This window comes from Sminthopsis crassicaudata, chromosome 5, assembly GCF_048593235.1.
Source record: "Sminthopsis crassicaudata isolate SCR6 chromosome 5, ASM4859323v1, whole genome shotgun sequence".
NCBI classification, from domain to species: domain Eukaryota; kingdom Metazoa; phylum Chordata; class Mammalia; order Dasyuromorphia; family Dasyuridae; genus Sminthopsis; species Sminthopsis crassicaudata.
The window spans coordinates 20,727,221-20,740,188 of record NC_133621.1 but is presented as its reverse complement, the minus strand read 5'-3'; the positions used below and the strand labels follow the sequence as shown (position 1 = coordinate 20,740,188).

The 12,968-nt window shown below is 42.0% G+C and overlaps 1 protein-coding gene across 1 annotated transcript in view; it reads left to right on the top strand.

Annotated features, from left to right (window-relative positions):
* The window catches only part of TGFBR2 (transforming growth factor beta receptor 2), an 84,712-nt gene extending 71,977 nt beyond the window's left edge, over positions 1-12,735 (top strand). The window contains exons 6-7 of the mRNA XM_074267632.1: positions 7,317-7,444; positions 10,223-12,735. Of these exons, the coding sequence (XP_074123733.1) occupies positions 7,317-7,444; positions 10,223-10,402 (308 nt within the window). The 3' untranslated portion in view covers positions 10,403-12,735. The remainder of the gene's footprint in view (positions 1-7,316; positions 7,445-10,222) is intronic.
* The last annotated feature ends 233 nt before the right edge of the window (positions 12,736-12,968 follow it).

Here is a 12,968-nt window from a genome sequence, read left to right as displayed (position 1 = left end):
ACTTCTTAGAGAGCAGCTGACTGGGTTGGAGAAGGGAGAGATATCTAAATTGAAAGTCCTTTGTTTCCTAGAAAATGGTGGATTTTGCATAAAAATATTACTGTTTCCAAAGGATGAGTTTCTTTATTGTGTATTTTTAAAATTAATTCTTAATTTGGGATTACAAGACCAAATCTTTAATCTCCTTTTCTAGTTAAGACTTTGGACAAACATCCTTTCCTCTCTTAACTTATCTTCATCTACAAAATAAGGGAGTTGAGATTAAGCAGCCCCAAGGTCTCTTCTGTTCTAAATCTGTGATCCTCTGACTCTCAGAGAAGCTACCTACAACACTGAAGCCAAATATACTCATTTATTTATTTGTTCATCTATTCATTAAAAAAATAAAGGTTGTCTTTTTTTTTTCCAAAGTCCTACCATATTAAGTGTATCACTGTAGGCATGGAAATATCAAGAGATCATTGATTTAGATTTGAAGAGAATTTACAAGCCCCAAATGAGTAAGCCAACTTACCCATTTTATAGATGAGGAAAACAAAGCCCATAAAGGTGAAGTGCCTTGCTTAAGATCACTTGGGCATTAGAGGTAGTGTGCTATAACAAACACAAACGGACTAGGCCTTCAATGAGAGGTGGGTCTTAGTTCTGGTCCATCATCCATGAGCAAGGTGTGGGACTTAGCAAATCAATTCACTTCTCTAGCACTCATTTTCCTCATTAAAAAATGGGAGGAGTAAATTAGATGATACCTTACATCTTTACCATCTCTCATGTTTTCTGATTTAGACAACCTGCCTGGCTCTCAAGACACCATCTAAACTCAGAGGTTTCCCTCTGAGACCTGATAGTGCTAATTGTGAAACTGTGAGAATTTCAATAAATTCTTATTTTTTTTTTTTAATCTGAGGCTATTGGGGTTAAGTGACTTGCCCAGAGTCACACAGTCAGGAAGTGTTAAGTGTCTGAGACCAGATTTGAACTCAGATCCTCCTGACCTCAGGACTTTAGGTGCTCTATTATGCACCACCTAGATGCTCCTAATAAATTCTTAATAAAAAAAAGAAATAGATGTCCTTGGAATTTAGAAAGCATGATAAAATGATTTGGGATTTCTTTGATAAGTTTATAAACCCATTTACATCTTTTACATTCAAATGGAGGAAGCTGTACTGAAGCAAAGTTAGACATGATGTGAAAGAAAGTGAGTTCCATTGAAAAGAAGTGAGTTCTCTTTCCTTTAAAGTCTTCAGGCAGAGACTTATTATTTGTGGGATATGCTCCCCACACACATCCCACAAGTAGGGACTTGTGGGATAGAGGAGAACTTGGTTTTCTGTGTCAGCTACACTAAATGGCCTCTAAGGTTCCTTCCAATTTTTCAGATACCATTAAAGTGGGTATTCTTTTGAGAGGTGTATATGTAAATTGTATTAAATGACCACTTAGACAATTTTCTAGGATTATGGAAGCTTACGTGAGATTCTTGTCTTTTCCAAAGTTCAAAGTAACTTGATATTTCTTTGCAGGTGAAACTTATTTGACCAGGTTTTTATTGTTGCTTTTGTTTGTGTTTGGAGTTGGGAGTGTTCAAATAGACCACAAGAATGATTTTCTTTGGTGTTCGAAATTTTAGTAAGGGAATTCTCTCCACCAGTGCCTTTGCTTTGTAGTTTAGGGACAGAGAGAGTCACCTAGGATTCCTGAGAAGTTAAGTCCACTGTGTGTCAGAGGCAAGAAAGGGCCCCAGATTTTAGACTCAATTATCTTCCAACCTGTTTCAGCAAAACAGTTTGAATCTCAAAAGGTTTTGACTCAAACGTCTAATCATTTCAAAATGAAACCTTTTCCAAAATGGAGACTCATTTCAGAGATTACTGATGTCATTGACAGAAGAGAACTTAATCTCTCCAAATCAGTAGTTGATAAGTAGCAGGCAACTGTTAGCCATATCTCTCATGCCTTACTAGAACAAACGGCTTATGAAGGGCTGGATGTGGGCTTCCGGCCTTGGAATCTCTCATTGTTATCCATCATCCCAAACTTTTCCTGTTGCTCTTTGCTGAGCCTGGCAGAATTGGGCTGATGGGGGAGAGCCAAGCTCCCTGCTCCTCCCTTCACAAAGACCTGAACTCAGAGGAGATATAAACACAGTTTCCCAAGGAAGGAAGAGTGAGTGAACCCTTTATAACCTTCAGAATCAGACCAGAAAACTCTTTAGGAACAGGAAAAAGGCGACTCCAGCCTTTCTTTGGTTTGATCTCAATCCCACCTTCCTGTTTCTTCCCTCCCAAGCCCTTTTGAAATTCTCTGGAAACTAATGCTGGTTTGGTCCAATGCCCTTCTTTTCTGTTTTGGTATTCTAATGCCCTTCCCTCCTATGGACTTTGAGATAATGATGATACTAATAAATAATAATAATAATAATAATAATAATAATAATAATAATAACCAGCCTTTTATAGTGCTTAAAGGTTTGCAAACTATTTCACATATGTTAATTCATTTAATCATTCTCTAGGGAAAGTTTACATAATATCAGGTTTCCTCTTCCTCAGCATAAAAAGAGAATCTATACATTGAGAGCTGGTTTTAGATTCAGAGAAACCTGAGTCCAAGACTTCCCTCTGATTTGCTTTTGACACCACGATTTTGAGTGAATGAGCCCTTAAATCTTATTCCCCTTGAAAACTCAAGACAGTGCACCTAGTTTAATATTTACAGATAAATATCTTTTTACTCTCAGGGATCACCATTGCCCCTTGCATAAAACAACAAACTTTTTATATATTTTTAATAACAATACTATTTATTTTTCAAAATACATGCAAGGATAGTTTTCAACATTCAAGCTTGCAAAACTTTATGTTCCTCCTACTCTCTTTCCCCCTCCCCTAGACAGTAAGTAATTCAATAGAGGTTAAACATGTGCAGTTCTCCTAAAAATATTTCTACATATGCCATGCTGCACAAGAAAAATCAGATCAAAAGGGAAAAAATGAGAAAGAAAAAGAAACAAGCAACCAAAGGACAACAGTAACAAAAAAGTGAAAATAACTATGTTGTGATCCACATTCAGTCCCCATAGTTCTCTCTCTGGATGGAGAGGGCTCTCTCCATTGGAGTTAAATCATCTCATTGTTGAAAAGAACCAAGTTCATCACAGTTGATCATCACATAATCTACAACAACTATTTATTAAGTCAGACACTGTTCTGAAGCACTACGATTCAAAGAAAGGCAAAAACAATTTACCCTCAAGAAGTTTATAATCCAGTGATAGACAGCATGATAATAACCATATGCAAACAAGACACAAGGAGGATAAATACCAAGGCATATTAAAGAGAGAAGGATTTGAACCCCAGTTATTACCCTTTGTTACCCTTTCTTTGGTATGACTTGCTTCCTTGGTATATATACTGTCTCAATTTTTAGTGAAGTACCCCAAACAATTAAATCTCCAGGGTAAGCCTCTTAAACTTTTTGTTTGGAGTCCTTTGAGACTCTGATAAAAAACAAAACAAAACATATAGACCCCTTCTCAGAATAATTTTCTTAAATTCACAAAATAAAAGAAGTGAAAATAAAAATTTGAATTTTTCCCTATTCAAATTGATAGACTGCTAAAATCTCCAATACTTAACTTCTCTTAGGAGATATGAGAGAAATTAAACTCTCTTTGCTTTGCTCATCTATATCACTCTGAAGACAAAGTTAAGAACCATTTATTCTAGTGTTTCTGTAGTATACCTAAGAAACCTTAATGATTGAGAGTGCCTGGAACAATTTTAATTCCTGATCCCTACGAAAGTCATTTATATGAATTTGTGGTAGTAGAGTATTCTCACTTCATCAGAGAACTAAAGTTTTAAATCACATCCTAATTGCTCCAAAGTCGAATTTCATTTTCAGGCCTTAGTTGGAAGTGGAGAGAAAGGGGAAATGATGGGAGGTGGGATTTAGAGTTAACTCTTTGTTTTGTTTTTAAAAGGGAAAGTGGAAATTAGTCTGCTATCTATTAAGGGATGAGTTCCCTTTCAAAAAGATCACTGATTATTCCAGTAGGTGGGCCTAGTTTCTAGGTTGGGGTTAGGGGAGGTAATGGGAGTAAATGATAACAGCACAGACCCTTTTGGAACAGCCCTTGGCAGAACAAGCCAGTTCCATTTTCACGTCTTCAGTCAGTGCTGGCCATAAAACAAATGCTTCCCAAACCCGAATGCTTTGTCTCCTGTGGGGCTGGCAGGGGAGCAAAGCAAGCAAGAATTGAACTTGAGAGCCACAGAAATGGCCCCATGAAGGGCCATTGAGGTCATCCTCCGGTTGCTACAAGAACAAGCAGACCCCCCAATAAAGTCAGTAACAGAGGGGAGGAAAATCAGAGGCTAGGCTAGCCTGAGTTGCCCTGGTTTTCCTGGGGAGCCTCATTTGGAATGCAAATTGAGAAACTCAGGGGCACTGCTTGGGGAAAACTTCCCCATTCACTTCATCAACAGCACAGCTGTGTGCCAGATGCTGGAATTCCTGAGGAATATTATTTCTCCCCCAAAGACCTGCCTTCGGAGTGAAGTAGATGGAGCGAGTGAGGAAAGCTAAATTTCTCTTATGGCCAGAAATTAAAGAGCACTGGCATCGGTGCTGGAGTTTGCTTGTGACTCTCTCAGTGAGTTGGGGCCCCGAATCCAAAGGGAGGAAAACTTGTGCTCCAACAGTCAAGGAATGAAGTTTCTTCACAAGGGGCTGCTGTGACTTCTCAAATAGAGGAGGGAGAGTTAGGGCGGCTGGTGAGTGGTCTCTGGAGCCAAGGCAGAAACAGGAACTGGTTTTGATTAAAAATCCCTGCTGACTTGGCAGGGCATGATTTAAGGAAGGAGGAAGGTTGGCTATTACATCATCTTGGTGAGGCAGCATAGCCCCTAGGGTGTAGACCGTCCAATAATAGATTTTGGGAAAAGAGAAAAAGGACTGATTTGTACCAAAAAGTATATTTATTGCAGCTCTTTTTGTGGTCAGTGATATCTGGAAATCAGGTGGGCGCCCATCGATTGGGAACAGGCGAAGCAAGCTGTGGTATATGATTGTGATGGAATATTATTGTGCTATAGGAAACGACAGGCAGGATGATTTCAGAAAAACCTGGAAAGACTGAGATGAACTGATCCAAAGTGAAATAAGCAGAACCAAGAGAACATCATATATAGTAATAGTGACATTGTAACGAAGACCAATTATAAATGTTTAATCCCAGACCATTTTATGAGTCTAACCTCTTCATGTCACCAAGAAACCATGACCCAGAGCAGGGACGTAATTGGTATTTTAGGTCAGAAAGGCAAGAGTTGAATCCATATCCAAATCTGGCCAAGATGCCGTCTAAAGCCATTGATCCTGAATAGTAGGCAGCTGACACCTGATTGTATTTCTTAGTCAGAGGAAGGAGAGAGTGATGGATTTGAGAGTCAGAGCACTGGGGACAAATAAATAGTGAGTTTTCTCCTCGATAAAATGAAGGCTCCTGTTCTGTGATCCCATGATCCTTCTGGTAGTTAGGGATCCTTCTGGCTCCAGCTCTGATGCTTGATATGTGGGCTTCTCACCACAAAAAAGTCAGGCTCAAGACTGGGCACTGTTCTGAGCAGGAATTCAGAGAATTAATGTTTATGCGTTATCGCCACAAATCTGGCTGTCCATGCACTGATAAATAAGGTTGTCACTTAAAAAAATTGATTTGCCCATTCTCAGGGTGACAAACATCCTCCCTCCTCCCACAAAGAACAAAAGGGGCCACATTTAGAGCAGGAATCAGTTAGATGTGGCCGTGGCTTTTAGTAACAAAAAGTGGTCAATGAAGCCATTTACTGGTGGAAGGTCTTGGAGAAGGGACATTGTTTAGGAGTAAACAGCAAAATGATTACTTCTCAGAGTTGACATAATTAGGAGGAAGCCTAGTCAGCACAAATATAGTCACATGTCATGTAACCTATAAAGGTCTGGAAGAGCTAAAAGTATTTTAGAGACTATGTGCCCTAACCTCTCATCCTACAGAGGAGTTACTTAGGCCTGGAGGGCCACTAGGGAGCTCCATCGTGCACAAAGCTCTAGGCCTAGAGTTACTACCCAGCCCCAGAAGTATTCTGAAAGAAAACACTTTTTTTTTTTTTTTATCATTATTATATTACAAAAAAAAAATAAATTCCTGCCAATTGGTGTCCCATTACCCTAGGGACTGGCAATGCCAGTGGCCAAGCTGTTTGGGCTATGCTCACTGGCCCAGTGATTGGTGCTCTCACTCTCTGTCTCTGTGTGTCTCTGATCCTCCCCCCTCATACACACATGTAAACATACGTGTACACACATGTACATGCACACACATACCTACACACCTGTATATACATACACACATATGTGTGTCTATGTGTGTCTATGTGTATATATATACACATACACACACACATATTCAATTAACAAACCTTTATCTATTTATCTACAGTTCCCTGCCCTTAATTGGGGGAGGGAAGAAGCCCCAGCCCTTCATAAAAGATATTCACGGTCAAGCAAAATTCCCAAAAATGCATGTCTCCGTCTGCACCCAGATTCCACCATCTCTGTCAGAAAATGGATAGCTATTTTTAGCTGGTGGGGCCATACCCCAAACAGGTGGTGGGCTGGAGTTTGTTGATCCCTGCTCCAGGCAGTCTAAATTACAAAGAAAATGGGGATTGTCCTTGGTAAGATGGAGCCGTCTGAAATTGGGAGATAAATGTACGAGTTTCTTAGGCACTTCCTCTGTGTGTGTGTTGGGGGGGTCTTCTACTTACTGTGTGCTTTGGAGATGACCCTACACCGTGAAATTGCTTATTCCTGCCCCTACTCTTATACATGATACAGGACTAGGAGGGATTGTAAAAAGTGTATAGAACAATAACCTCATTTTATAGCCTCTATAACCTTGGACGATCACTTCTCTTCATCCATAAAATAAGGGGATTGAACCCTCTCATTATATAGATGAAACGTTTCTCGTTGAAGATAATAGTGACAATCCAAGAAAGTTATACGATTTAGCCAGAATTGCAAAGGAGGAAAACTCAGAGGCAAAATTTGAATCCAGGCCCTTGACTCAAGAACCAGGATATGACACAGAAACTGCCTACAATTTATTTCACTATCTTATCTGTTCTTTCCCACAGTCCATGGGGCATTACACATGCCAGCCGGCCCCCTTCTACTGCTCGATGCTAGGCATTTATTCATTCAGTCCATCCCAACACTGCTGCCCTTCTCAGTGGTTTTGTCTTTGTGTATTCTCTCGGCAGAGGTCAAGGAATATGAGCCGCCGTTTGGTTCCAAAGTGAGAGAGCATCCCTGTGTTGAGAGCATGAAGGACAACGTGCTGAGAGACCGGGGTCGGCCTGAGATCCCCAACACATGGCTCAGCCACCGAGTGAGTATTGGCCAAGCCCAGCAGGGGTTGGGTTGGTGGAAAAGGAAGTGGATTTAGAGCTGTTTTCCCAGAACTCTGTGCTTGATGGCCTGGTTGTTTTTAAGAGAAGATCCTATTCCTATAAATGTCAGTCCCAGACTAGCAGGTGCTTTCTAAATAGGGCATTCAGTATAGAAGGATTTAGGAGGATATGTCATTTTTTCCGAGCTGTTGTCCCACTTCAGCTGCCCCACTGTCAGAGTGTATTACATATAATATTTATATTTAATTTTCCCCTCATTTTCAGTCCTTGAACAGAAAAACTTTACAGCTAGGAAAAGGTGTTTTTTATATGTTACTTAAGCTGAGATATGACTTAAGATGCAAGTGTGTGTGTGTGTGTGAGAGAGAGAGAGAGAGAGAGAGAGAGAGAGAGAGAAAGGAAGAAAGAGAGAGAGAGATAGGACAGAGAGGGAGACAGAAGGTGATGGGTGTAAGATGAGAGGAAGGATTGTGGATACAGAATAGAGAGAGAAATATTTGATTTGATTATACAAGAGAAGGCATGAGAAGAGAGTAGTTAGGAGCAAAGGGAAACAATGAAGAAAAGGGAATTGGACATGGGTGGATCAGAGAAATTCCTGTTCAGGAAATCCTGTGGCGTCTTCACCAGAGAGTGTTCTTCCCTGAAGTTTCCAAAGCACTTATCAAAGGAGCATAGATTTAGTTAAACAGAGCTGTATTTGTGCCTACTATGTGCCAGGCACCAAGTTAAGTGGGGGAGGGAAAAAAGCCAGGTGAAAAAGCAACCCCAGTTCTCAAGGGACTCATTGATCCCAAGTAGGTCATGTTGTATTCGGGAAGACATGTCAACAGCCACGTCTGTACAAAATAAGCCTTTGGTACATTGGAAGGAAATCTCAGAGGGAAGGAGCCAAGCAGCTAGGGGGATGGAAGAGACCCTTCACAGCAGTGAGGATGAGCTGTGAAATTCATCACACACATACACACACACATCCATGTTTTGCAGATAAAGAAATTGAGGCTGAGAGAGGATGAAATAACTTTGTTGAGATCACACAGGGACACAACAAAGCTGATTCAAACTCCCCTTCTGTGACCCTGAATTTAACCTTTTCTCCATGTCACCACATTATTCCATGAACTAATGAAATGATAAGAGGATAAAGAATCCAGAAGGACATGAATAGTCATACAAGATATCACTGATAAGATAACACGGGAGATATTATTAAGGGGTGTGAGAGAGAGACAGACAGAGACAGAGAGAGAGAGAGAGAGAGAGAGAGAGACAGAGAGACAGAGAGAGACAGAGACAGAGACAGACAGAGTTGATTTTTGTGATGTCCACAGAGAAAGACCCTTGATGTAATGCTACTGCACATGCAGTGAATATCCTTGGCTAATCCATAAGATGATGCTAAAATTTTCTGTCAGCCATTGGAAGTTTGTACCAAGGTACTAAGGTTCCTATCAGGGCAGGGCATGTTTGGAAAAGAAATGAAAACAATCAATATAACTCAGCAAGATAGATGGAGCAGGAAGAACCCAGTCTGTGCCAGGGCTGAAATCCAGTCCTTCTGACAAAGCCCAGGCCAGCCCAAAGACGCTGCAGGCCCAGCCTTGGTCTGAGGTACTTCCCCTGGTGGCTCAAGCCACGATAACCTTTCCCCTCCCAAGGAACACAGCCCCCTTTCATGTATGGCCAGAGCCAGCCAGGGTTCTCTCTCTGCTGTATCTTCCTTCCCCTCCCCTGCAGTAGGTTTGGAGTAATGAAGCCATTATTCATGGTGATAAAATTCTGGAATGAATTTGCATAATACATTTTTCCTCTTAATGAGATTTGTCGCACTATTGATTTCAAGTTAATGCTTAATATTTAATTTAATTTACTGCCTGTAATTACAGCGGCAGAACAAAATAAATGTTGCTTGTGTACAAACAATAGCATTCCACTATTAACAGCACTATCCGTCAATACCACCAATTAGGTAAATGATGCAATTAATTCAGCTTCATGAAATCATGAGGTGGGGGAGGGAGACTTTGAGGTTTTCTAGAAATGGAGTTGTGGGAGCAGTCACTGAAAATCCAGGCTCCTATGGCTCTGGCTGTGATTTAATTGTAGAACTGGGAGCAGCCAGAAAGTGGGGTCATTTGCAAGGCTTATTGCCCCCATGTTCATGGGAAGCAGACTGTTTCTACCGGCTGGCTAGGGAAATACTCAGTGATGTCAAAATTTGGGGGAGTCAGATTGGATTTCTGGAAGTGAGGCTTCTGGGGTATCAGAAGCACTCTCTAGAACAGAGGTTCTCAAACTACAGCCTGCGGTCCAGATGCAGCCCGCTGAGCACATTTATGTGGCCCACCCGGTTATGGCAAATGGGCTGAGGGGCGGAGACAGAGTGTGAGCTTTTGTTTGTACTATAGTCCGGCCCTCCAACAGTCTGAAGGACAGTGAACTGGCCCCTATTTAAAAAGTGTGAGGACCACTACTCTAGAAGGTGAGCTAAGATAGTGTCATGAATGGATAGAGGATCCGACAAACCTTGGTCAATCAAGTAATTGCCTTCACAGTGTAGGCAACTCAGATTCTGAGACAGTATTGTGCTTTGGAGTGAGGTATCTGGGCTTGAACTTGGACTCTACCTAGGGAGAAGATAAAGGACCTCACACTAGGAGACTTCTCAGGCTATCTCCAGACTCTTCCCTCATGGCTGAGCTTTTCTCTATGCTTCCACCTGACTCCCCGATCTCTCTCGACCTTTCCCCTTCCAGGGTATACAGATGGTCTGTGAAACTTTGGCCGAGTGCTGGGACCACGATCCAGAAGCGCGACTGACCGCCCAGTGCGTGGCCGAACGTTTTGAAGAACTGAGCGATCTGGACCGGCTGTCGGGGAGAAGCTGTTCCGAGGAGAAGATCCCCGAGGACTGCTCCCTGAGCACCCCCAAGTAACCTCAGGCTCAGCTCGTGGTGAGGGCCAGGACGCTGCCCATCCACTCCGACGGCCGAGGGCAGGAAAACTCCATCTGATAAGTGCCTTGGTCTGGCTTCCTGTGAAACCGAGGGGGTCCCTGCACTCCCTTGAAGCCGGGGCTCCGGAGAGGAACTGGCTTTGGTGGGAACCAGCAGCAGGCGGGGAGTGGGTGACATAAAGCATTCTACGCCTTTGACATTGTCATAGGATAAGCTGTGTTAGCACTTCCTCAGGAAATGAGATTTTTTTCCCCTTTCCTTACAATAGCCAATAACAATTGCACTTTATTAATGCCTGTATATAACTACGGAATAGCTATGTTTTATATATATATTATATATATATAAAAATATATATATCTATATCTATAGTTCTATCTACAGCCATACTCTGTAGAGACGTGGAAGCCGAGGAGATTATATTTGTGTCAGAAGAATGCGGGAATGGGAGGCCGCCCTCCAACAGCATTAGCTCCTCTCCCCTCCCCTCAGATAGAGGCAAATAGCCACTAAGGAGTGAATTGCGGCATCCCGCATCCCTGCTTTTTCCCATGTTTCCTAAGAATGCCAAAGCTCACTCCTGGCCCAGACCAGCACTTCTCAACCCTTGTTCTTCTGTGCTCTTTGGGGGTTCAGATGATTCTAGCTCGGACTTCTGACCGAGTTCTCCTGGCTTCCGACTCTGGAATCGGAGTCTCTTGCACCTATCTCACCGTTGGTCAGGAGCCTTTCAGAATCTGTCACCTGCTGTGTTCGTAGGCTAAAGAGAAACTGGGGGGCAGCTCCCTAGGTGCCCCCACAAAAATCAACCAAAGCCAGACAGATGTTTCCCATTTGCCTTACTTTATATTATGTGGTTGTGATTTTCTTTATGAAGAAATGGTCATGTATTTAACTCCTGAGCCCTCCGCCACTATTTACTTTAACTCCCCACTCCCCCCCAAAAAGAAACCATTTGGCCAAATCTCTGCTCCCTACCCCCACGGGATGTGTACCCTGTCTGTCTCTTGAGCTCTGTTATTTTAGCCTCTATTCTTCTATGCAAAAACCAATGAATTCCATCTCTCCCCACCCCCTGAATGCACTGGGACACTTTGGCGTTATGGAAAGGAGATGATAGATGATATTGTTGTAGGCCTGCTTCCCTAGACCTTGTGGGAAATGGAAGTTCTGCTCTAACCCTAAGCTTGCACCATCGTTCCTCTGGTTACTCCTGATGAGTCCCTGGTTTCTTCCTCCGGGAGGTATGATCCAATGGGATTGATTTCCTGGCTCTGCCATCTCTGAAGGCTCATTTCGCCATCCAAATCTGAATTGATAGAATTATGCTAAATGACTTTTGAGGTCCCTTTCAATCTAAAATCTGTGCCTTCTCCCCCACCCCAAATCCCAAACAAGATCTAAAGATAGAAAAAACTTAAGTCTCTATTGGAAGGTAAAGGGACGGGAACATCTCCCGATATGTTTCTTTAAGGCTTTGTCTCCCACAGGCCTTTGCTATAAGCATCGGTCATTCTCCAAAGCAAGGGTTCCCAGGTCATATTAGGGAATCTTTGTCAGTGACTTTAGAGGGCCTTGCTAGGTGGCCCAAAAGGAATACTATTTCTGTACTTTAAGAGCTTTAAAAAAAAAAAACTCAGGCAAAGAAGCTTGACTAAAAAATGTTTTTGGAGCTCCCTCTCATCCTCTCTTTGAGTCATGAATGTCTCAAAAGAAGGGAACTGCAGACAAAGGGGTCGCTCAGATTTTTTTTGAACGGGGTGGGCCATGTAAAGAGAAACTGAGATAGAACATGAAGGGGAAGGGCACTAGCCACCCCAGGAGACTGCATTATTTGGGGGGGAGGAACCTGAGTCTCTGCTGTCTGTCCTAAAAAAGCCATTTTCATGTCTAGTGCCTTTGGACAGCTGGGGCCCATTGACCCCTAGTGGTTGATGGGTAGAATCCTCAGGTACCAGCTCATTTGAGGTCTTCCCCCTGGCAAGTAATCAACATAAACTGGAATGTAGTATAAAGTTATACTGTGGCCTGTTTGTTTTTTCTCATTCAAGGCAAAAGACTAAGGAATAATGTCCTGTAATTCCTGGAGATGCCAACTTTTGTTTTTGTTTTTGTTTTTCTGAAACTACTACACCGAAAGGGAAATCTTTATTCTTTTAAGGAACATTTCAGCTGTACATGACATATGAAATAGGAATGTGAATTATATATATGCTTTTTTATCAGATGTTTCAAGCACTTATTTCCACTCTAAGCCGTTTTTTTAAAAAAAACAAATCTAATGTTTAAATCAAATAAAACAATAATGCTCAGGAAAACCGAGTCTGTGGCTCCTTTGGATGTTGGCAAAGTTGGCAGCTCTTTTTATATTTGTGTTACACACGTGTGTGCCCCCCCACCTACAAATACACACGTTTATATAACACACACACACATGCTCACGCGACACTCTCTGTAGGGCAGCGTGTGTCAGAGAAGAACTCAGCTTCAAGGAAACACCTACTGTTCTAGGATGATTGGCAGATAAAATCAATCTTACAGTAAA